Here is a 26,352-nt window from a genome sequence, read left to right as displayed (position 1 = left end):
TACTACATTCACTTGAGTAGGATAAAGCAGCAGTAAGTTTCACTTCAAGACAGAACCATCATTAGTTGTAGTATCCCACCGATATGACATTAGCAAATATTTCCTTATTGTATCAAGTGTCAAAATATTCCTGAAACATCTAGACACAAAGTATTGCTTATATGTACTGGGAAGTTTTCACATATTAAAAATCTTATTTTAAAAAAAATGATACCTACCTTGGTCTCTCCGGAGAAGGGTTGGGGCTACGTGGGGGAGGGGTGCGAGGGACAGCAGACCGGGGAGCTACAGTAGCTGCAGGAATGAGGCCATGGGCTATGTGTTTCTAAGCAGGCATAAAACAAGCAAGAAACATCAGAGGTTTAACATTAGGAAACATTAGGTTTAAGGAGAATTTTCTTAACAATGTAATAGTGCAAGAAACAAATCTGAAGACCTGACTCTAAATACTGTTATATGATAGAATGAGCAATAGGAAGTCAGGACAGGGAACAGATGTATTTCAAAACAGAATGCTCTCATCTGTCCGGAGGCAGGAAGAAAAGGCATTTCATGAAAGGCTAAGAAATGTGACATATCAAGAAGAAGAGGTTCACTAGATGTACAGAAGCATTGGGAACCTACACATTGCAACTAGAGGAGGCTTTATAACATCCAACTCTAAATCCACAGGCATTAACATGGAGTTGATCCCCCTCACAGCGCTTAAAACCGTTTCCACTCATCTGGGAAAGTCTTCTCCAAGTCCCTGCAGTGTGTCTGTGGGAATATTTGCCCATACATCCAGAAGGTCAGACACCTGTGAATTGAGCCCTCTCGTCCAACAACTTCATTCTAATTTATCTCAAAGGTGTTTGTTTGGGTTGAGGTCAGGGCTCTGTATGGGTCAGTCAAGTTGTTCTTCTACACCAACTCATCCAAACCCGCCTTTATAGACATACCTTTGTGCACTGAGGCACAGTCATGTTGGACCTTTGCCAAACTGTTCCCAAAAAAAACATTTAAGCACACAATTGTCCAGAATGACTTGGTATGCTGAAACATTAACCCCTTTCCCGCCGATGGCATTTTTTGATTTTCGTTTTTGACTCCCCTCCTTCTAAACTCCATAACTTTTTTATTTCTCCGCTCCCAGAGCCATATGAGGTCTTAATTTTTGCGGGACAAATTTTTCTTCATGATGCCACCATTAATTATTCTGTAGAATGTACTGGGAAGCAGGAAAAAAAATTCAGAATGGGGTGGATTTGAAGAAAAAATGCATTTCTGCGACTTTCTTACGGGCTTTGGTTTTATGGCGTTCACTGTGCAGCCAAAATGACATGTCCCCTGTATTCTGTGTTTCGGTACGGTTCCAGGGATACCAAATTTATATGGTTTTATTTACATTTTGACCCCTTAAAAAAAATCCAAAACTGTGTTAAAAAAATTTTTTTTTCTAAAAGTCGCCATATTGCGACAGCTGTAACTTTTTTATACGTCTGTGTACGGGAATGTGCAAGCTGTCTTTTTTTGCAGGGCCGGGTATACTTTTTAGTTCTACCATTTTCGGGAAATGTTATTGCTTTGATCACTTTTTATTCAAATTTTTATCAGAATCAAAACAGTGAACAAAATGGCGGTTTGGCAGTTTTGACTATTTTTCCTGCTACGGCGTTTACTGAACAGGAAAAATATTTTTATAGATTTGTAGAGCGGGCAATTTCGGACGCAGGGATACCTAACATGTATGTGTTTCACAGTATTTAACTACTTTTATATGTGTTCTAGGGAAAGGGAGGTGATTTGAATTTTTTATACTTTTTCTATATATATATATATATATATATATATATATATATATATATATATATATATATATATTTTTATTTTTTTTTTTTTTGCATTTATTAGACCCCCTAGGGGTGTTGAACCCCAGGGAGTCTGATCACTAATGCAATGCATTACAATGCTAATGCATTGCAAAAAATCATCCTTTCTTTTGCAGGCTGCATAGACCAGCCTGCAAAAGAAAGAGATTGCAGACCGGACGGGGAGCCTTGTAAAGGCTCCCGGCTGTCACGCCAACGTGACGTCGGCCCTGGAGCATGCTCCAGGAGCCGGCGTTCACCGGCAAAATGGGCGCCGCTGGGAAAATGGTGCCTCCGGCGCCTTTGACCGTGGCGCCGGAGAGGTTAATGCATTAGAGCCGGTTGTCTACTGCATAAAGCAGTACTGTACTCCTCTGTGTTTCCTACAAGTTCCAGGATGCATCACTTATCCTCCCTTTCTCACACACTCCCCCTCCTTGTATCCTTAGCTAGCCTGCCCACTACACCCTCAACAGCTATAATTATAATACTAGCTATGCCTAACCACACCTCCCTTTTACACTCACTGCCCCCTCCCTTTCAAAAGTCCCCCCTTCCCTTTTCCCTAGTTAGCTGGCCCACTTTACTGCCAGCAGCCATCTTTGTGACAGCGCCAAGCAATAGGTCACGTGACCGCCCCAGCAATCATGGTAAATATTCACTTTTTGATCATAAAAGTGATTTATAAAGCAGATTGGGGGGTGTTTAGTTTAACGTAAAAATGTCTTTTCATCCCAGACAACCCCTGTAATAGAATTCATTTGATTAATTTGCCATTTCAAAAGTTGTAAAATCGCTGTTAGCCTTGCCACCTAGTCCGATATACTCCATGATCAATAGTTTCTTCACTGTAGTGGGTGATAATAGAACCACCAGTCACCAAGGTTGTCTTAAAGCTACCGTAATTGGATTGTGAATATAACTTAAGGCCTAATTCACATGACAGTGAAAAGCGGCCAGGGGTCTTTTTTAACAGCCATCTTAAAATCAATAGGAGTGAATAAATGTATTCAGCAGTAACAACTGCTATTACAATCATAATGAATGATAAGGTTGTCTGACCGCTTGCAGGACTGCTTTTTACTGCATGTGATGAATGGCCCAGAGTTATGGTTTTTTTGCACAGCCTTCTCAGATATATTTCCCTTTTGCCCTGTTAATTTACTCGACCTGATTAGCAAGATGCCAGAGATAGTGTCCAATCGTCCAAGCCTAATTCCTCCCTGGTGGTAGCTTGGCTCATCCCTTTGTCTCAACCTGGGAACAGAATTATCAGGATTGTGCTAACTTCGTTATTATTAGCAGGGGGTGTCTGGGATCAGTGGACTGAGAGCCTTGCTATCACCTTTTAGCAGACAACCTGACTCCACAGGACATCTGCAAAGAGTTCTGACCGTTATATAGTCATACTGGTACAAGGTGAGGGGGAGAGCTGCCCACTTTGCTGACCTCATCGTGGGAGGGGGCTGGGTGGAGATATATTGTTACACATGACAAGACCCCAGGCTCTTGTTGTTCTTCCTGAACTGCTGGGATGTGTCACGAAGTGCTGTGATGCTGTGGAAGCTAATCCCTTGGACTAGGGTCTCTACTGCCTTTGGAGATACCATACACCCTGGACTATTCTTGCTAATGGGGTAGTCAAACCCTTAACACCTAAGGATTACTTATGGACGCTAAAGGACTGTGCCCTGGATTTCATGAGGTGAACTCCGGAGACCCAACTGGGTATTATATTTCTGCTTCTAATCTTTTATTCTTTTTATCTTATTGCACTGTAACATACCTTTCTGTAACGATATAAGCTTGTATCCGCTAGCACAGGGGTGCCCAATACGTCGATCGCGATCTACCGGTCGATCGCAAAGGACGTATGGCTCGATCGCGGGATGCAGCCAGGGATCCCCGGTGTCTGCTTGTTCACAGTGCAGGCTGAGAGTCCACAGCCCTAGCCTGCCAGTGTCCAGAGATAACTCTCAGCCTGCATTGTGAACAAGCAGACACCGGGGATCCCTGGGCGGCCACAGAACGCCGCTGTCTCCTGCTCTCACACTCCGCCTGACCTTGCCCACAGACACGCCCTGCCCCCACCCACAAGAAGTAGATAGTAGATCTTTTGCCTTGGTCAGTAGCTCACATGCTGAAAAAGTGTGAGCACCCCTGCGCTAACATATACATCTATGTATGTTGGTTGTCTGTGTACAGCACACAGGTGCACAACTGATTACCAGGCAGATGTCTGAATATTGTGCTGTGACTCTAACGAGCGGCACCTGTGTACTCATCACATGACCATGGATCGTAAATCACATGACCATGGTCAGAGTTTTATCCTCTAGAAGTAACAGAATGAATGAGAGCAAGCCGAAATCTAGAAAAGCGTGAGGAATTGATACAGAAAGTATATTGGAAAATTGTATATCTTTTTATTGTACATTTGTTTGTCAATATTGGTCTGAAAGTGGCCAACCCCTTTAAGGCTTTCATTAGCATATGTACATCTAAGAAGGGAATTGATATAGTCCTCACTGCCAAACCAGATGGAGAATATTCATAATCTGGCTCTAGTAGAATCTAGGGCTAAAAGCTAATAATCTACATCAATCTTATTAAAGACAACAGAAGATCTGGACACAATTGACTTCTGCTTCAGATCATTATTCATTTTCCGGCTCCCTGCAACTCTGCTTCAGCTTTCTATAATGGCTTTCAATCGCTGGTTGGCTATAGATAAATGGGGCTGATCAGGTGACTGCCTCGCACCACGAGTTCTGAGGCTGATCAGTCTAAACCATGGTAAGATCAGGCAGGACACTTAGCACATTCTGCCATGTGAACATACCCTAATGGTAGACTGCAAAATATAGTAGCACAATAGACAGAGTGGGAAAATTATTGCTAAACAGGACTTGAGAGCAAGAAGCGTAGTGCTAAGGTAAAAGGAATCTGCTATTAAAATAAGAAAAGGAGTGGAAATCAGAACAGAAAAAGGGGAGAGAAAATGCTTTGAGCAAGAAAGACAGTTTTCCAATTAGTTAGACTGTTTCATAAATCTGCCCCATTGTGTATAAGAAAGATTGTCACCATCAGAGCATTGAATAGAGAGCGCTGCATTTCCTTCATGATATGTGTCTGGGACACATGCCTACAACAACATCCCCTTTGTCTCTCTTATTGTGGTCCATTGTCCATATTCTTACCACCCAGCGATGACGCTGAGCGATGAGGAACGACTCCCCTTCTCCTGATAGTATTCGTCCATAGACAAGTACTGGGGGGACGTTCCTTAGTGCTCAGCGTCATCGCTTAGCGGTAAGGAACGTCTCCTCTCATAGTACAGCGCAATAGATGTTACCGTGAGGAGGGGCGTTCCTGACGGACTGTCAGAAACACCCTTCTGACACTGAAGAGCTACGGCAACACACCGATAACATTTCACCGGGGCCAAAACAGAACAGGAAAGCTAATCGTGTGCTGAATTTGGCGCACTGTGACGCACTGTCGGCTTTCTAGCGGTGTATTACACCACGTGTGTCCTGAGGACGTGAAAGGTCCTATTTAAGAAAACATGTTTTTCACAGATGTGTGCTATCCGTGGTTGATCGGTTTATCATAACAAGCAAATAAGGCTAAATTCATACCTAAACCTGGAATTCCATTTGGGGTTTCCATCTATCTCCACATTTTTGGAGCGGAAACCCGGTGGTCCCCATTATAGTCTATAAAAAGCTTTTTAAGCAAATTAACTTTCTGTTCTTCAGGTCACCAAGCAGAGCCAAAGAACAGAAACCCAGGCGCAGGTGTGAATCTAGTGTAAGAGGGAAAAAGTGAAGTCTGTAATCATCAAAATACATGGTGTGAATATGACCTGACACATGGTGTGAATATGACCTGAGAGAGCCTGTCACCAAGACCAAAATGCTGAATGCTAGAGATCATGTGATAGCTATTTTGTTCATGAAAAACTGAGATTTTTTTTGTCCACCTGTTGAATAGATACGGCCCCCGGAAGGTCGTACACACACGATTGCACAGACAGGGACACACATGATGTATGTCATTCGGCCCTGGGCACTTGGTGATAGCTCGTCTTGAAGCAGTCGCATCCAGGATGCTGCAGTGCCACGAGAGAAATATAACACATCATTGTGTGGCCAGAAAGCCCCGCCATTATTCGTCCACCACACTAGCAGGAATTACTCACAAACTGGTTGGCGCTTCTCCTCCTGAACGGGAAAGACATGTTGTCTAGGCTCGGTAAATCACGTAGTCTCCGGTACTTCTCAATCACTTCAACGATCGCTTCCTCAGTGACACCGCGTCATTATCGCCGTCTCCCATTGGCCACCCTTTCCGCGCTGACAAATCAGGGAGCTCGATATTGTTGTCCCTAGCAACCCGACGCGTCGCTGACGGAGAAAAAGTTTCTCAAGGCAAACTAATGGGCGTAGAAGGAAAGGCCCACCCCTTAAAGTAGCACGGTACACTGATTGGTCATTTTAGAGTGAGTGAAAGGTCGTTGTCCAATCAGCTCTAAGAGTCTGATATTGGCGGTTATTTGTTAGGAACTTGAAATCTACAGTGTTGTCTGCAGGTTAGTAGAGGGGAGTTGTAGCACTGTCTGCGGTATGTGTATATGGGTCCCTGTATACTGTATATATACATATACAGTATACACATATCCAGACTATATAGTGTAACATCTAAGAATGTTATCTGCACTGTGTTATGTGTATATGGGTCCCTGTATACTTTATATGTGGTCACATATACAGTATTACTTCTAGGCTGCAGACTATTACATCTAATGTTATATGCACTGTGTTATGGGGCCCTGTATACTGTATATGTGGCCACATATACAGTATTACTTCTAGGCTGCAGACTATATTGTAACATCTAATAATGTTATCTGCATCGGCAGCCAAATGTCCCTCTATTGGCGGATCAGTCCCCCCTCCAGCCTTTCTGTCCCTTTTCCTCAGTCTCATATTGGAAATAGATGTGCATTAATAAGCATAACTATACAGTTCCAGAAATTGTCTGGTCCATAAGTGTATATTAAACCCCCATCTTATATAATATGTTTTAATTTAAAACTAAATATGTTTATACTCCGATATTATTTGCTCTAATATGTCAATAAAAGCCCATTCATATATATAGATAGAAAAACAACTCTTTGACCATCCAGAAAGTTTGGAGGTATAAACTCTGTGAGATGGCGTGTTTGTATTTTAATATATTTTTATTCCTTACAGGATGTTTTCACATAGTATTACAGAGTAGCCGTTTCGATGTCAGCTACCCAGAGCACTCCAGTCAGGGCTGGAGCCTCTGCCGTTCCATATGGGCACATAATTGGAAGTGAAAAATGGAGAGGATCTGAACTAGCACAGTTATTACAAGGTATGAGAGAAGATCATATGACATATCCCATATATGCAATGTTCACACAGAGTTTGGCCATGCAGAAAAAACTACTTCAGATTTTTTATCTTTTTTTTTTTTTTTTTTTTTGTCTAGACCAAAGGGTTCTATTTCCTAAAACCTTGTGCTGTATTTAAAGGGGTTGTCCAGGATAATTTGAAATCTCTACACTAATTTAAACACCTCCCCCCCCCCCCACTTAATAACATAATTTAAAAAAAATTATATTTACCCATATTCATGGGGCGGTCATGTGACCGACCCAGGGACATTTTCTGATTATTCAGTGACAATCTGCTTCCCCATTTCCGGAAAAGGATCGTTGCTAGAGATGAGCGAACAGTGTTCTATCGAACTCATGTTCGATCGGATATTAGGCTGTTCGGCATGTTCGAATCGAATCGAACACCGCGTGGTAAAGTGCGCCATTACTCGATTCCCCTCCCACCTTCCCTGGCGCCTTTTTTGCTCCAATAACAGCGCAGGGTAGGTGGGACAGGAACTACGACACCGGTGACGTTGAAAAAAGTAGGCAAAACCCATTGGCTGCCGAAAACATGTGACCTCTAATTTAAAAGAACAGCGCCGCCCAGGTTCGCGTCATTCTGAGCTTGCAATTCACCGAGGACGGAGGTTTCCGTCCAGCTAGCTAGGGCTTAGATTCTGGGTAGGCAGGGACAGGCTAGGATAGGAAGGAGAAGACAATCACAACAGCTCTTGTAAGAGCTAAATTCCAGGGAGAAGCTTGTCAGTGTAACGTGGCACTGACGGGCTCAATCGCCGCAACCCAGCTTTCCCAGGATCCTGAATGGAATACACTGTCAGTGTATTCCCGTATACCCGATATATACCCCCGATACCCGTTCCAACGGTGTGCCCCCCCACCTTCACCCCAGAAATACCCTGCAAGTCCCCTAGCAATAGAATTGGGGCTATATACACCCACTATTTTTGCTACTGCCATATAGTGCCAGTTTCTGACTGGTAATTCAAAGAATATATTGGGGTTATAAATACCCTCATTTCTTGCTACTGGTATATAGTGCCATTGTCTGACTGGGAATTCAAAGAATATATTGGGGTTACGTGCACCCACAATTTTTACTACTGGTATACAGTGCCATTGTCTGACTGGGAATTCAAAGAATATATTGGGAATACAAATACCCTCATTTCTTGCTACTGCCATATAGTGCCAGTTTCTGACTGGTAATTCAAAGAATATATTGGGGTTACGTGCACCCACAATTTTTACTACTGGTATACAGTGCCATTGTCTGACTGGGAATTCAAAGAATATATTGGGAATACAAATACCCTCATTTCTTGCTACTGCCATATAGTGCCAGTTTCTGACTGGTAATTCAAAGAATATATTGGGGTTACGTGCACCCACAATTTTTACTACTGGTATACAGTGCCATTGTCTGACTGGGAATTCAAAGAATATATTGGGGTTATAAATACCCTCATTTCTTGCTACTGCCATATAGTGCCAGTTTCTGACTGGTAATTCAAAGAATATATTGGGGTTACGTGCACCCACAATTTTTACTACTGGTATACAGTGCCATTGTCTGACTGGGAATTCAAAGAATATATTGGGAATACAAATACCCTCATTTCTTGCTACTGCCATATAGTGCCAGTTTCTGACTGGTAATTCAAAGAATATATTGGGGTTACGTGCACCCACAATTTTTACTACTGGTATACAGTGCCATTGTCTGACTGGGAATTCAAAGAATATATTGGGGTTATAAATACCCTCATTTCTTGCTACTGCCATATAGTGCCAGTTTCTGACTGGTAATTCAAAGAATATATTGGGGTTACGTGCACCCACAATTTTTACTACTGGTATACAGTGCCATTGTCTGACTGGGAATTCAAAGAATATATTGGGAATACAAATACCCTCATTTCTTGCTACTGCCATATAGTGCCAGTTTCTGACTGGTAATTCAAAGAATATATTGGGGTTACGTGCACCCACAATTTTTACTACTGGTATACAGTGCCATTGTCTGACTGGGAATTCAAAGAATATATTGGGGTTATAAATACCATTAATGGGAATGTGTACCATCAGCGGCGGGGCACCGCGATGGGGTGCCCCGCCGCGCCATCCTACGCTAATCTATTTTTAGGATGGTGGGAGGAGTTCCACGTATTCAATGACAGGAATGAAATTTGGACAAGACACATTGTGTCATGGCTACGTTATATTGATGATGTAGTAATAATCTGGTCGAGCCCAGTAGAGAAATTTCATCAGTTTGTTGCACTTCTAAACGAAAACACTCTTAATCTGCGGTTTACTTCATACGTTCATAAGAACCAAATTCCCTTTCTAGATGTTAAGATCTCCCTGTTGGAGGACGGAACACTCAGTACAACTTTATTTCGAAAAGAAACAGCGACTAATTTGCTACTACATTGGAATAGTCACCACCCTTTTCCATTGAAACGTGGGATTCCGAAGGGGCAGTTCCTGCGCGTTAGGAGGAACTGCTCCTCGGAAATCTCCTATGAGAGAGAGAGCCTAAATTTATTGGAACGGTTTAGGACAAGAGGGTACCCCACACCCCTATTGGAGAAAGCACGGAGCTTAGCTGGGAATACACCGAGGGAAACATTACTAATACCTAAACCTAGGGTGGAGGAACAGAGAACCATCAGAATGATTGGTACTTTTGACAAGCACACGAGGGAGGTCTCAGAGATTTTTGATATGTTCTGGGACATTCTAAAACAGGACCCTGAGGTCCGAGACATCATCCCAGATAAACCTTCCATCACATATAAGAGGGGACAAAATCTGGGCGACATGGTGACGCACAGTCATCTCCAACCACTACCCTCTGAAAAATCATGGTTGGACAAATCGAATTTTCAAGGCACATTTAAATGCGGTAGCTGCCGAGCGTGCGGTTATATCAAAAAAGGCCCGGAGATCAGGGCGCGGAGGGACTTTAAAACTAGAGATTTCATAAATTGTCGATCTGAGGGAGTGGTCTACATCACCACGTGCTCATGCAATATCAATTACGTCGGTAAGACGAAGCGTGAATTCCGCAGGCGTATTTTAGAGCACGTAGGTGATGTAGTTAATAGGAGAGAGACCCCTGTCGCAAACCATATGTGGGCCTGCCATAATGGTGATCCCTTTGCACTAAAATTCCAAGGGATAGAAAAGGTGCCCAAGTCTGTGAGGAGAGGGGACTGGAATAAACTTATTTTGCAGAAAGAGGCCCAGTGGATTTTTAGGTGTAAATCTGTGAAACCACTGGGTCTGAATGACTCTATATCATTTTTACCTTTCCTGTAGATGCATAGTGGTCTAGTTGGTCCCACCCCCTCTTTTTCCTCTGAATCTAAATCCCCCCCCCCCCCCTTCGTTTTTTTTTTTTTTTTTTTTTTTTTTTCCTATGGAGGCTTTCCAATGTAGTGATGTAGAGGGATATTTAGTGGCATGTATAAATACCGTTGGAATGGATTGATGAAATAAGCAACACATTTTAACTGTTTATTCAATTTTATTTTGTTGCAATACTGTAATATACGCATCAACTTCTTTTCTCAGTAACGCATTGTAAATAAGTTGGAAACCTTGATACTGCACGCGTGCGTTGGTAACTATTTCCACGGTGCGGTTTCATATTCCAGACTTAATGAATCTAGACGTGCCTGCAGGAAAAACCCTGTATCTGTTTCTGTTCAGGGAATAATGATACATAGAAATGGGTGTAAAAAATAGCTCAGCCCAGATAGGGTTAATTGGATGAAGTGGAGCATGTAATCGATACAGTATGCTATATCGGGGCATGATACCGAACTGTCCGGTGTATACAGATTATGACAGTATGAATATGAGGGCTATTTAGCCGAGCTTAGGTTTATCCTGATGCTGGATAAGAGATCTGTAACAATAAGGAAATTAGTTTTGATACTCAGAGTAGCATTGATAATAGATGTATCCATCTCTACTACCCCAGAGGCTACACGGAGGCGAGGAGTTTTTTGGCTGTATTGTATTAATGCTCCAATCCAATGAGTCGTTCATAGTATTGCACGATCCACCAACGGTTAAAATTAAAACTAGTATATTGACATGACCTACCTTAGATACTTACCACTTGTCCCACGGTTTTCATCTTTTGTCTTTTGTGCTTTGGTTCCGTCCGTCCATCAGGAATGTAGCCAGCATCTCTCTTAACATAGCGCAGATGCGCTTTTGCTATACTGTATTGGCCCATGTACGACGTGGCCCCGCCTCCAAGAGGCCAGTCCACATTACACTGTGGACTGGTGGAATAGCTGTATGGGCGTGTCGAATGGGTGGAGCTGGGACGGCCTCAACACTATTTAAAGCCCGTCCCTACAACGCTCAGTGTCATACCTACACAAGTACTGGGGTCTACCACTGAGGCCCCAGGAAGTGCGGTTTTCACCGCAATACATCGTTTCTCTAGCAATAATCATCCTCCTGATGAGCCATAGCGGCGAAACGCGTAGAGGAAGTCAACTATTATGTTAAGTTATCGCTGCAGTAATAGGCAGGGCACCAGAGTATAGAAATTACTATACAGCTGAGTATATAGTGTGGTTACTTGGGGGAGTCATAAGATTAGCTATAGGGTGACCTGACTTATTATCTAACCCTAGTCTCCACTACTCACTATACACAATTGTATATACATATATACCTGCCTATTTACAATAAGAATCATTATTTAGTTGCTAGATAAGAGTTTTGCTGGGAAACCATCTGTTGTTATGCCGTTCATTAAAACTCCCCTAACAAACAATATATTGGAAGGGAGTGACACAGAAAGATACGGATGATACCACCTAGCAATACATGGTGATTGTACCAACCATAAAATAGTATCAGTCATTTGTTTTTAGTCACTTTATTCACTTTATTTATTTTGGAATGATCACTGGGTGTAGATTTTTAACTATAGCCAATAAAAGTTAGGTTTTATTATTTTTGTGTCTAAAATGGAGTACCCTTGTGTGATTAGAGGTTATAAATACCCTCATTTCTTGCTACTGGTATATAGTGCCATTGTCTGACTGGGAATTCAAAGAATATATTGGGGTTACGTGCACCCACAATTTTTACTACTGGTATACAGTGCCATTGTCTGACTGGGAATTCAAAGAATATATTGGGGTTATAAATACCCTCATTTCTTGCTACTGCCATATAGTGCCAGTTTCTGACTGGTAATTCAAAGAATATATTGAGGTTACGTGCACCCACAATTTTTACTACTGGTATACAGTGCCATTGTCTGACTGGGAATTCAAAGAATATATTGGGGTTATAAATACCCTCATTTCTTGCTACTGCCATATAGTGCCAGTTTCTGACTGGTAATTCAAAGAATATATTGGGGTTACGTGCACCCACAATTTTTACTACTGGTATACAGTGCCATTGTCTGACTGGGAATTCAAAGAATATATTGGGAATACAAATACCCTCATTTCTTGCTACTGGTATATAGTGCCATTGTCTGACTGGGAATTCAAAGAATATATTGGGGTTACGTGCACCCACAATTTTTACTACTGGTATACAGTGCCATTGTCTGACTGGGAATTCAAAGAATATATTGGGGTTATAAATACCCTCATTTCTTGCTACTGCCATATAGTGCTAGTTTCTGACTGGTAATTCAAAGAATATATTGGGGTTACGTGCACCCACAATTTTTACTACTGGTATACAGTGCCATTGTCTGACTGGGAATTCAAAGAATATATTGGGGTTATAAATACCCTCATTTCTTGCAACTGGTATATAGTGCCATTGTCTGACTGGGAATTCAAAGAATATATTGGGGTTACGTGCACCCACAATTTTTACTACTGGTATACAGTGCCATTGTCTGACTGGGAATTCAAAGAATATATTGGGAATACAAATACCCTCATTTCTTGCTACTGGTATATAGTGCCATTGTCTGACTGGGAATTCAAAGAATATATTGGGGTTACGTGCACCCACAATTTTTACTACTGGTATACAGTGCCATTGTCTGACTGGGAATTCAAAGAATATATTGGGGTTATAAATACCCTCATTTCTTGCTACTGCCATATAGTGCCAGTTTCTGACTGGTAATTCAAAGAATATATTGGGGTTACGTGCACCCACAATTTTTACTACTGGTATACAGTGCCATTGTCTGACTGGGAATTCAAAGAATATATTGGGGTTATAAATACCCTCATTTCTTGCTACTGGTATATAGTGCCATTGTCTGACTGGGAATTCAAAGAATATATTGGGGTTACGTGCACCCACAATTTTTACTACTGGTATACAGTGCCATTGTCTGACTGGGAATTCAAAGAATATATTGGGGTTATAAATACCCTCATTTCTTGCTACTGGTATATAGTGCCATTGTCTGACTGGGAATTCAAAGAATATATTGGGGTTACGTGCACCCACAATTTTTACTACTGGTATACAGTGCCATTGTCTGACTGGGAATTCAAAGAATATATTGGGGTTATAAATACCCTCATTTCTTGCTACTGGTATATAGTGCCATTGTCTGACTGGGAATTCAAAGAATATATTGGGGTTACGTGCACCCACAATTTTTACTACTGGTATACAGTGCCATTGTCTGACTGGGAATTCAAAGAATATATTGGGGTTATAAATACCCTCATTTCTTGCTACTGGTATATAGTGCCATTGTCTGACTGGGAATTCAAAGAATATATTGGGGTTATGTGCACCCACAATTTTTACTACTGGTATACAGTGCCAATTTCTAACTAGGAATTCAAAATGCGCAAGGCTCCCGGAAAGGGACGTGGACGAGGCCGTGGGCGAGGTCGGGGGAATGGTTCTGGGGAGCAAGGTAGCAGTGAAGCCACAGGGCGTCCCGTGCCTACTCCTGTGGGGCAGCAAGCATTGCGCCACTCCACAGTGCCAGGGTTGCTTGCCACATTAACTAAACTGCAGGGTACAAACCTTAGTAGGCCCGAGAACCAGGAACAGGTCTTGCAATGGCTGTCAGAGAACGCTTACAGCACATTGTCCAGCAGCCAGTCAGACTCTGCCTCCTCTCCTCCTATTACCCAACAGTCTTGTCTTCCTTCCTCCCAAAATTCCGAAGCTTTACAGAACAATAACCCAAACTGTCCCTGCTCCCCAGAGCTGTTCTCCGCTCCTTTCATTGTCCCTCAACCTGCCTCTCCACGTCACGATTCCACGAACCTAACAGAGGAGCATCTGTGTCCAGATGCTCAAACACTAGAGTCTCCTCCATCTCCGTTCGATTTGGTGGTGGATGACCAGCAACCCACCCTCATCGACGATGATGTGACGCAGTTGCCGTCAGGGCATCCAGTTGACCGGCGCATTGTGCGGGAGGAGGAGATGAGACAGGAGTTGGAAGAGGAAGTGGTGGATGATGAGGACACTGACCCGACCTGGACAGGGGGGATGTCAAGCGGGGAAAGTAGTGTGGATGTTGAGGCAGGTGCAGCACCAAAAAGGGTAGCTAGAGGCAGAGGTCAGCAGCTTAGGCGAAGCCAGGCCACACCCGGAATCTCCCAAGATGTTCCAGTTCGTACCCAGCCCCGAAAAACTCCCACCTCGAGGGCACGTTTCTCGAAGGTGTGGAGTTTTTTCAAGGAATGCGCCGAGGACAGATATAGTGTTGTCTGCACAATTTGCCTCTCGAAATTGATTAGGGGCTCTGAGAAGAGCAACCTGTCCACCACTTCAATGCGCCGTCATTTGGAATCCAAGCACTGGAATCAGTGGCAGGCAGCAACGGCAGGACAAAGGCCGCCTGCCGTTCACGCCACTGCCACTGCCTCTGCCACTGCCTCTGCCACTGCCACTGCTGACTGTGCTGGCGATGCACTCCAGAGGACGAGCCAGGACACCACTTCATCTGCCTCCGCCACTTTGTTGACTTCTCCCTCATCCTCCCCTGTTCCTGTCTTATCTCCTTCTCCTGCACCATCAAAGGCACCATCAGGCGCTTCTTTACAACAACCCACCATCTCTCAGACATTGGAGCGGCGGCAGAAATACACTGCTAACCACCCACACGCGCAAGCCTTGAACGCCAACATTGCTAAACTGCTGGCCCAGGAGATGTTGGCGTTCCGGCTTGTTGAAACTCCCGCCTTCCTGGACCTGATGGCAACTGCGGCACCTCGCTATGCCGTCCCTAGCCGTCACTACTTCTCCCGGTGTGCCGTCCCCGCCTTGCACCAGCACGTGTCACTCAACATCAGGCGGGCCCTTAGTTCCGCACTTTGCACAAAGGTCCACTTGACCACCGACGCGTGGACAAGTGCATGCAGACAGGGACGCTACATTTCACTGACGGCACACTGGGTGAATGTAGTTGAGGCTGGGACTGCTTCCCAAACTGGCCCGGTGTACCTCGTCTCCCCGCCTAACATTCCTGGCAGGGACACGAGAAGAACACCCCCCTCCTCCTCCTCCTCTACCGCCTCCTCCTCCGCCACCGCCTCCTCCTCCGCTGTTAGATTGACCCCAGCTACGAGTTGGAAACGTTGCAGCACTGGCGTTGGTAGACGTCAGCAGGCTGTGCTGAAGCTGATCAGCTTGGGGGACAGACAGCACACTGCCTCCGAGGTGAGGGATGCCCTCCTCGATGAGACGGCAATATGGTTTGAGCCGCTGCACCTGGGCCCAGGCATGGTCGTTTGTGATAACGGCCGGAACCTGGTAGCAGCTCTGGAGCTTGCCGGACTCCAACATGTTCCATGCCTGGCCCACGTCTTCAACCTAGTGGTGCAACGTTTCCTAAAGAGCTACCCCAATGTTCCAGAGCTACTGGTGAAAGTGCGGCGCATGTGCGCCCACTTTCGCAAGTCGACAGTAGCCGCTGCTAGCTTAAAATCTCTCCAGCAACGCCTGCATGTGCCACAACACCGGCTTTTGTGCGACGTCCCCACACGCTGGAACTCAACGTTTCAGATGTTGAATAGAGTGGTTGAGCAGCAGAGACCTTTGATGGAATACCAGCTACAAAACCCTAGGGTGCCACAAAGTCAGCTGCCTCAGTTTCACATCCATGAGTGGCCATGGATGAGAGACCTTTGTGACATCCTACGGGTCTTTGAGGAGTCCACAAGGAGGGTGAGCTCTGAGGATGCGATGGTGAGCCTTACAATCCCGCTCTTGTGTGTTCTGAGAGAATCCCTGATTGACATCAGGGATAACTCAGATCACACAGAGGAGTTAGGGATAGCATCCGATCCGTCACAGCTGGAGAGTAGGTCCACACATCTGTCCGCTTCACTGCGTTTAATGGAGGAGGAGGAGGAGGAAGAAGAAGAGTTGTCCGATGATGTGATGGTGATACAGGAGGCTTCCGGGCAACTTCGAATCGTCCCATTGTTGCAGCGCGGATGGGTAGACATGGAGGATGAGGAGGAAATGGAGATTGAACTTTCCGGTGGGGCCAGAGGAGTCATGCCAACTAACACTGTGGCAGACATGGCTGAGTTCATGTTGGGGTGCTTTACAACCGACAAGCGTATTGTCAAAATCATGGAGGACAACCAGTACTGGATCTTTGCTATCCTTGACCCCCGGTATAAAAACAACATCTCGTCTTTTATTCCGGTAGAGGGGAGGGCCAATCGCATCAATGCTTGCCACAGGCAATTGGTGCAGAATATGATGGAGATGTTTCCAGCATGTGACGTTGGCGGCAGGGAGGGCAGTTCCTCCAGTAGGCAACCAAGTTCTCACCGGTCCACACAAACGAGGGGCACACTGTCTAAGGTCTGGGACACCTTGATGGCACCCCCTCGCCAAAGTGCCGCCACGGAGGGTCCTAGTGTCACCAGGCGTGAGAAGTATAGGCGCATGTTGCGGGAATACCTTTCCGACCACAGCCCTGTCCTCTCCGACCCCTCTGCGCCCTACACGTATTGGGTGTCGAAGTTGGACCTGTGGCTTGAACTTGCCCTATATGCCTTGGAGGTGCTGTCCTGTCCTGCCGCCAGCGTCCTATCTGAGAGGGTGTTCAGTGCAGCCGGTGGCATCATCACTGACAAGCGCACCCGTCTGTCAGCTGAGAGTGCCGACCGGCTCACTTTGATAAAAATGAACCACCACTGGGTAGAGCCGTCATTTTTGTGCCCACCTGTGTAAAGCACCCCAACATGAAACTCCATGTCTGTACTCAACCTCTCCAATTCCTCCGCATCCTCATACTCATCCACCATAAGCGTTGCACAATTCTGCTAATACTAGGCTCCCTCCACCCTGATTTCCCCCAACTCTGCTGGTTAGAGGCTCCCTCCACCCTGATTTCCACCAACTCTGCTGGTTAGAGGCTCCCTCCACCATGAATTGGTCCAAACTGGGCTGTTTAGCGGCTCCCTCCACCATGAATTGGTCCAAACTGGGGTTTTTAGAGGCTCCCTCCACCATGAATTGGTCCAAACTGGGGTTTTTAGAGGCTCCCTCCACCATGAATTGGTCCAAACTGGGGGTTTTTAGAGGCTCCCTCCACCATGAATTTGCCCAAACTGGGCTGTTTAGAGGCTCCCTCCACCATGAATTGGTCCAAACTGGGGTTTTTAGGGGCTCCCTCCACCATGAATTTCCCAAAACTTGGCTGTTTAGAGGCTCCCTCCACCATTAATTGGTCCAAACTGGGCTGGTTAGAGGCTCCCTCCACCATGAATTTGCCCAAACTGGGCTGTTTAGAGGCTCCCTCCACCATGAATTGGTCCAAACTGGGTTTTTTAGAGGCTCCCTCCACCATGAATTGGTCCAAACTGGGCTGGTTAGAGGCTCCCTCCACCATGAATTTCCCAAAACTGGGCTGTTTAGAGGCTCCCTCCACCATGAATTTGCCCAAACTGGGCTGTTTAGAGGCTCCCTCCACCATGAATTTCCCAAAACTTGGCTGTTTAGAGGCTCCCTCCACCATTAATTGGTCCAAACTGGGCTGTTTAGAGGCTCCCTCCACCATGAATTGGTCCAAACTGGGCTGTTTAGAGGCTCCCTCCACCATGAATTTGCCCAAACTGGGCTGTTTAGAGGCTCCCTCCACCATGAATTTGCCCAAACTGGGCTGGTTAGAGGCTCCCTCCACCATGAATTGGTCCAAACTGGGTTTTAGAGGCTCCCTCCACCATGAATTTGCCCAAACTGGGCTGGTTAGAGGCTCCCTCCACCATGAATTGGTCCAAACTGGGCTGGTTAGAGGCTCCCTCCACCATGAATTTCCCAAAACTTGGCTGTTTAGAGGCTCCCTCCACCATTAATTGGTCCAAACTGGGCTGGTTAGAGGCTCCCTCCACCATGAATTTGCCCAAACTGGGCTGTTTAGAGGCTCCCTCCACCATGAATTGGTCCAAACTGGGTTTTTTAGAGGCTCCCTCCACCATGAATTTGCCCAAACTGGGCTGTTTAGAGGCTCCCTCCACCATGAATTTGCCCAAACTGGGCTGGTTAGAGGCTCCCTCCACCATGAATTGGTCCAAACTGGGCTGGTTAGAGGCTCCCTCCACCATTAATTGGTCCAAACTGGGCTGTTTAGAGGCTCCCTCCACCATGAATTTGCCCAAACTGGGCTGGTTAGAGGCTCCCTCCACCATGAATTGGTCCAAACTGGGCTGGTTAGAGGCTCCCTCCACCATGAATTTCCCAAAACTTGGCTGTTTAGAGGCTCCCTCCACCATTAATTGGTCCAAACTGGGCTGGTTAGAGGCTCCCTCCACCATGAATTTGCCCAAACTGGGCTGTTTAGAGGCTCCCTCCACCATGAATTGGTCCAAACTGGGTTTTTTAGAGGCTCCCTCCACCATGAATTGGTCCAAACTGGGCTGTTTAGAGGCTCCCTCCACCATGAATTTGCCCAAACTGGGCTGTTTAGAGGCTCCCTCCACCATGAATTTGCCCAAACTGGGCTGGTTAGAGGCTCCCTCCACCATGAATTGGTCCAAACTGGGTTTTTTAGAGGCTCCCTCCACCATGAATTTGCCCAAACTGGGCTGGTTAGAGGCTCCCTCCACCATGAATTGGTCCAAACTGGGGTTTTTAGAGGCTCCCTCCACCATGAATTTGCCCAAACTGGGGTGTTTAGAGGCTCCCTCCACCATGAATTTGCCCAAACTCTGCTGGTTAGAGGCTCAATCCACCCTGATTTTCAAAACAAATGTTGGTGCCAACCTCAACTTACTACAAGGGCCAAGTTCACTGCTGGTGACAAGCTCTCCTCACTGCAAGTGCCAAATACACATGTTTCAAGGTGTTTTCCTACTGTCAGAGAAGTGGTATTGAGTGTGTAAAGTGTGTAGTTGTTAGGCTGTGATGTTGGGGTAATAGAGGGTCTTTGGTGTGTTAGATGCCCCCAGACATGCTTCCCCTGCTGTCCCAGTGTCATTCCAGAGGTGTTGGCATCATTTCCTGGGGTGTCATAGTGGACTTGGTGACCCTCCAGACACGGATTTGGGTTTCCCCCTTAACGAGTATCTGTTCCCCATAGACTATAATGGGGTTCGAAACCCGTTCGAACACACGAACATTGAGCGGCTGTTCGAATCGAATTTCGAACCTCGAACATTTTAGTGTTCGCTCATCTCTAATCGTTGCTACTGCTACTACTATCTTCCCCACTGTGTGAACATACCCGAACAGTGCCATTTAAATGCCTCTATAACAGTGCTAGCTGCTCTATCCCCAACACAGTACCAACATCAGGATTATCATCACTTCTCTAACTAAAAGTTGTACATGGCAATTTTTTAAATGGGGTGGCACATACAGAAAAAGTCTGAACATCTAATGAATGATCTGTTATCTTTTGATGTTAAGAAAGTATTAGCATACTCCCAGTTGTGCAGATAACAGTCCCAGCCTGCACATGTATGTCTGTGGATAAACAATGGGTGGTGAAAATTACATCCATGAGATGTAACATTGCAGAGGTCATGTGTCCGGTGCAAGTACATTATCTGTATATTGTCTGAACCTGTGCAAATGTGGATAAAACTAAAGAATCAAATACGAGGATAAAACACATTACCATCTGTATTGCTGGAGGTCCACAACTGCTGGTACCTCTTACCCTTTTCTGATGATTGCAGCTACTGGTGCCTCTTCTTTCTTTCCTTGTTGTCTGTGTGGCCATTGCCACTTCCAGAGTTTATAAAGTCTCACAGGGCACACCCAGCAATGGTTCCCCTGCCAGTCCTTTCTGTCTGAATCAGACTGTGGCGGGGGGACACTGGAGTGCTGGGGACAGGTGAGTATGGTTTGTTTGCTTTTCACCTTCCCTGGTCTCCTGGCAGAAATCTGTACTTCCTGGACAACCCCTTCCTGATATCCACCGTAATAGTTTGGCCAATTTCGGGTATTTAAATATAGTGGCCAATCAGGAGCTTAGTGAGTTCCATAGCCACTGGGTCTCTGCTGGATGAAAACCAGAGGACCCTCAGGAATAGCCTTAAGTCACTTTAGTGACACTGTGTTAGTGTCAAAATGTAAAAAGCGGTTTGTATATTATAATTCCATTGTGTGTTTTATGTGCACTGTTCAGCAATAAACATAGGCAAAATGGCAGCCATTTTACTGGCACATAGTTTTGTTTTTGTCAGTTCTCAGCTTTTGTCATCATTTACCACTAATCCGGGTATAAAAAGATTGAGTAGGGCATTTAGTAACCCAACTAAACTATTTTTTGGTGCAGATGGGTGTAAATGTTGCATATTATTGGCACACAGCCCTTCTTTTTACACCAAAGATGCCCCACATTGATGGTTCTGTGCCCTGCTTGGCACGTTTTACAGAAGGCGAAGGTGGATGGGGAGGCTGAGGAGCCAATAAATTTAATATGGCTCACCCCCAGGAAACTGGCATGCATTATACCACAAATCTATTCTTCAACTTTGGCGCACTCCTTCGCTGGAGCCTCTTAATCATTCAGGTGCTTCTTGTGTCAGAAGGGTGATTTGATTAAGAATGGTGGACAAAACACCACCTTAATACATTCCCCTTTATACAAATTACTGGTACGTATCTTCCCCCTGTGCTTTTATTGCAGTGCTTCTTTTTAGCTCCTGTTCAGTAGTATGCCATATTAAATTCCCTGACCTTAATTGCATACCTGATAATAGGAGTCAAAAATTTAAAATATTCACTACGAACAACATCTGCAAGGAGTTTGTATGTTCTCCTCGTGTTTGCGTGGATTTCCTCCCATTCTACAAAGACATACGGATAGGAAAAAGAAAATGTACATTGTGATCCCTATATGGGGCTCACAATCTACATTTAAAAAAAAATACTCAGGATGCCCACATATTTTGATGCCATGATGTATTATGTGCATGGCTTGCATCATGTATTTTTGTTCCATGATTACCAGTAAATATTTTTAAAAAAATGCAGAAAATGGACAAATCTAAAGGTATTTACCAGCATTTCTTTGTTGCTGTCTATTTTTGGTATTTTGATAATGGCTAGCGGTATTCAAGGCGCATAGAACATCATGGCATTAAATTGCACAGGTTCCCTTAATACTGTATTTCTTTTGTTATTTTTTTTTTTTACTAGTGTATTACTGGTGCCATGAGGAAGCAATGAGGCTACAGACAGTCATTTGAGTAATAATTCATCTGCTGCTCAGTTGCAGATAAGAGTAGATGACAGATCTGGTGGAAAAGTTGTGCTTGGAATATAATAAAATGTGTAAACAATTCAAAATAATTTTCCATGATCTGCTGCTTTACACTGAGTTTCCAGACTGAATAGGGGCACATGGCGAACGCTTATAGTTCTGGAAGAGAGCAGGAGATGTAAAGGATGCATCACATATATGGCCACATTAGGACCACAAAGGAAAAGAAAACTAGAAATTGAGTGCACACGTACATATTCAGCCCTGCCATTTCTACAGCACAAGCATATTGGGAAAAAAATTATTCTGAAGTTACAACTTGAACTGAACCAACTTTGCTTTGCAGTAAAGTTGCCACCCAAATTTTTACAGACTCTTGAGTTGTTATGGAAAACATTGGGTGACAACTCATAACAGCTAAAATATAAATTTTCTATAGGTAAAGTAAAGCTGGTGTTTGAAGATGGTTTGGGACTAGTAGACTTCCATCTGTCAAACAGAACCTGTGTGCTGTATATATCTGAGAGTGACCTGGTGTCAGGAAACGCCTTCAAAAGAAGACTTGTCCGCTTTCGAAAGGTAAGTCTTTTACAATGCCTACTATATAACTTCTATAACACGGGGCATACAAGGAAACTGCATGTTATGGGATTGTTCTCATGCAGTTTACTTATATCGATGTCATAGACTGGCAAAACTGATCAATCAGCATTTATTTGAATCTCAGAATGTTGTTAAGTTACATGACTGAATGCCCTATTTTTTTTTTTTTTCTTTTTAGGCCAGCAACTTAAAAGGTGTTGTTATAGCTGAGAGGACACGTCTTAGTGATCAGTACTTTCCTCCAGTGCAGAACTTTGTGGTGCTGGAACTTGGCATGGCATTACTTCCTGTTATGAATCAAAGTGAAGCAGCTCAACTAATCTTTCATTTAGTAAGTAAATAGCGTATAAAACTAATTATAATAAATATATATATTAAGCTGTGTGACCTTACCCTAAAGCAGGTTTTCCCTTTAAAGAGGGACTTTCACCACCGTACTTTCCACCAATTGTAGTTCTTAGCCTCTTTTAATAGGCATAGCTCCACTGATTCTGGCACAGTTGGAATTTTTTCTCTGGCCCCCACGGTTCCCAAATAACGAGTGCTGTTATTTTTGATGCCTGAAATGCTAGTTAGACTTTTTTCTGTCAGGGAGGTGGTGTCAGGCCGGAGCAAGCAGGCCTCTGTATCATGTCCTCTGCCTGATACCGCCCTTCTGACATTACAGACCTTAAATAGCACATCAGGCACCAAAACTAACTGCACTTATTGCTCAGAAACCATGGGAGCTTGAGAGAAAATTCCAACTGTGCTGGAATCAGTGGAGTGGCGCCTACTAACGGATGCTAAGAACTTGATTTGGTGGAGGTGATAAAAGGTCCTCTTTAAAGGGAGTTTGTCACCATTAAACTCAATACTAAACTAGCTAGAGTGCTTTGTAGAGGACATTCTGTTGAGAAGCTTCATACCTTTAGATAGTCCAGTAGATTCACCTTTTCCTTTAAAAAAGGGATTTATAAATATGCAAATGAGGATGTAGCATCTTCCATGTGATACAATTTCCTATTGGTGTCCACACACACACACACACACACCACAATTCCTCATTTATGTCCCAACAAAGAATAATACCTCCTTTAACAGCCTCTGAATGGTATAATACCTAGTTGATGCCCCTTCACAGTATAATGCCACATAGCGCAGCATTCCTATATATATATATATATATATATATATATATATATATATATATATATATATATATATATATATAAAGAGCTCAACGGAAAAATGGCCTAAGTCCAAAAATCAATATTGTGAGAAAAACGAAATTTAAAGTTTTAGCCTAAAGCAAACGGGCATTATTGTGGAATATATCTATCCAATGTAATCAGCTAATGAACACCGTTAATCCTAATCATAAATTGTATTATTTATTAAAAAAATTGCAGCTTCATGTATAAATATTATTTATTTAATATTATTAATTACTACTATTATTAAACGATGAAGAATCATAATTACCTGCCTCCCTTTTCGGCGCTAAATATGTGCAAAAGTCGATTTAGAGCCTTTTAAACAATAAGACAAAGTTTTTACACTAATATAAACAACAGATCGGAAGTCACGATTTCAATGAAAAAATGACCAACGAGAGTGAAGTAAGTAAGTTTGTATTGGACTTAGGCCATTATTCCATTGAATGTAAATTCTTCTGCATTGAAATATATGGACTTAGGTCATTAATCCTAGGTACCTTGTAAACCCAATGCATAGAACGAGGTACAAAGAAGCTTTCTAGGTAATAATTTGAAATATGACAAAATGTGGACTTAGGCCATTTTTCCGTTATATATATATATATATATATATATATATATATATATATATATATATATATATATATATATATATATATATATGTGCACATTATAAGCTAAAGCCACACACCCCTCCAACAGGAGTCTATCCTCCTATGTTACAGTCGGATACTCGTGATGTCAGTGGCTTCAACATCACTGGTTTCTAAAATCCAGGAAGGAAGTTGTCTACTTTTGGCCCATCGCAATTCCCCAGTTTCTTTTTCACATCTGTTAAAGGGGGTGGCCTCTTTAGGTAAAATGTTAATACAATGTAAACTCAGTAATATTTCTTTAATCATTAGTTCTGCATTTATTTTTGTTAGTTGATAATATATCTCCTGTAATGACAGGTATCTTCTGACTTCTGTCCATAATATGGCTCCAGGTGGATCATGTGAGCAGTTACTTTGCTTCCTCCATTATAAAACACTGAACCTTTTCTTGTGTCCTGTTACTTAGGAAGGTGCAGATTGATAAAATGTAGTATTTATTATTATTATTGATGCTGTTGAAGAAACTGTTGACATGGATTTTCATCTAACACAAACTACAGAAAAGTGGTGATCGCTTTATTAGTAAACATTGAAATCAATTTGACAGTGTACTAAAATTTATTTATTTTTTTAAGTGGTCAACTTCTATTTTTTGTCACAGTGAGTTGATCACTGCAGCTCCTTGTTATTTCAGGAAGATCAGGCAGTACAGCAAAATCTGCCATTAAAGAGCACCACTTATATTTATGTTCCAACTGAAACATAATTATATGTATTTCGGTCATCAAAGAGCTACATCAATGATAGGAAGATGAAAGGACATGATGCTTAAAGGAGCTTTGCAGACCTTTTTATTCTATAAATTGGTGAGGCTCACAAGACACACACACCTTTAAGGTAAACAACCGATTTAGCCAAAAGCCCCTCATAGCAAGCTGCTGTGGAAATAGGAATTTTTTTTTTCCCGCAGCACTTTTCACATAAAGGCCACAGAGTTTTCCTCTGCGGACATTCTACCTCTTATACCTATACAGATATAGTAGATATAATTGACTTGCTGAGATTTACAAAAATGTAACAGCTTTTGATGTTGCAACATTACCGCCGCGGATGTTTTTGCAGGTACTGTGATTTTTACCATGGTGTTTCCGTTGCAGGCAAAATGCCGCAAATTCACAACATAGGTCCTCAGCCTAAAGGGGTTTCCTGGCTAAAAGGACTAATGACCAAAGCAAACTGTGTTCTGTGAAGTAGCCAGACTAGGTTACTACAGAGCAGCAATAATCTGATATTGATGGCTTACCCTTAGGATAGGTCGTCAATATTTTTAACCTGGAAAACCACTTTAAGAACAGACTTCTGGTGGAGTTGCCATCACTAGGTAAAATGCTTTAAATGCCAAATCAGAATTGACTTTAACAAGAAAAAAAAAATCCTCTACAGGTACAGGAACGAAGCAGAGAAGGAAGCAGCAACCCTTTCATTGGCAAGAAGCGCTGTCATCTTTCTGAAGCCAGTGTTCTGCAGACTGTACAGAAGATACCAAGTGTGGGACAGGTGAAGGCTCTTCAGCTCCTTCAGTACTTTCCAAGCATACAGCAACTCTCCAACACTTCTCTCAGGGACTTAGAGGCTGTTGTGGGACGAGGAATTGCAAGCAACATCCATAATTTCTTTACACAGTCTTGATTCAACAATGATATTGTCTGTCTGCATAGAGAACTTAGATCGAAACATCATCAGAAGCCTAACGGTCTTGAGAATATCATAAATCAGATTGATTTACCATTATAAAGAATTGTTGTTCTTATTTTTATAAGAATTGTGAAACATCTGGAGCAGTGCCAACATTAACTGATATCTTCCATGCAAATTTTTCCTGTCTCAGCAATCTGTGATCAACCTATATGAAATATCTCTCACGTGCCCTGCCCCCCCCCCCCCCCAAGCCAACTTACTGAAATATGAAAAGATTCATCTATAAGCTTGAAAAAAATTTAAACTTTATTTT

General features: G+C 43.4%; 2 protein-coding genes across 4 annotated transcripts in view; one reads left to right on the top strand and one right to left on the bottom strand.

Annotated features, from left to right (window-relative positions):
• The window catches only part of CEP89 (centrosomal protein 89), a 106,970-nt gene extending 100,803 nt beyond the window's left edge, over window positions 1-6,167 (bottom strand). For 2 of the 3 annotated variants that reach the window (XM_075282032.1, XM_075282033.1), the window contains exons 1-2: window positions 6,055-6,167; window positions 219-325 (exon numbers count right to left, since the gene is read on the bottom strand). In XM_075282032.1, coding sequence (XP_075138133.1) covers window positions 219-325; window positions 6,055-6,093 — 146 coding nt within the window. In that variant the 5' untranslated portion in view covers window positions 6,094-6,167. The remainder of the gene's footprint in view (window positions 1-218; window positions 326-6,054) is intronic. The other variant, XM_075282034.1, reaches the window with a different exon arrangement.
• Window positions 6,168-7,132: 965 nt separating this feature from the next.
• On the top strand, window positions 7,133-26,030 carry FAAP24 (FA core complex associated protein 24). Its single transcript, XM_075280621.1, has 4 exons — window positions 7,133-7,259; window positions 22,383-22,522; window positions 22,725-22,877; window positions 25,785-26,030. The coding sequence occupies exons 1-4, from the start codon at window positions 7,148-7,150 to the stop codon at window positions 26,028-26,030; spliced, it is 651 nt and encodes a 216-aa protein (XP_075136722.1). The 5' UTR covers window positions 7,133-7,147.
• Window positions 26,031-26,352: the final 322 nt, after the last annotated feature.

This window comes from Leptodactylus fuscus, chromosome 7 (assembly GCF_031893055.1).
Source record: "Leptodactylus fuscus isolate aLepFus1 chromosome 7, aLepFus1.hap2, whole genome shotgun sequence".
NCBI lineage: Eukaryota > Metazoa > Chordata > Amphibia > Anura > Leptodactylidae > Leptodactylus > Leptodactylus fuscus.
This window is presented reverse-complemented; position numbering and strand designations above follow the sequence as displayed.

Coding starts and splice junctions, on each gene's coding strand:
- FAAP24 (XM_075280621.1), top strand. CDS start 7,148: ATGTCAGCTACCCAGAGCACTCCAGTCAGGGCTGGAGCCTCTGCCGTT. Junction 7,260..22,382: donor ACTAGCACAGTTATTACAAG/GTATGAGAGAAG, acceptor AATTTTCTATAG/GTAAAGTAAAGCTGGTGTTT. Junction 22,523..22,724: donor GACTTGTCCGCTTTCGAAAG/GTAAGTCTTTTA, acceptor TTTTCTTTTTAG/GCCAGCAACTTAAAAGGTGT.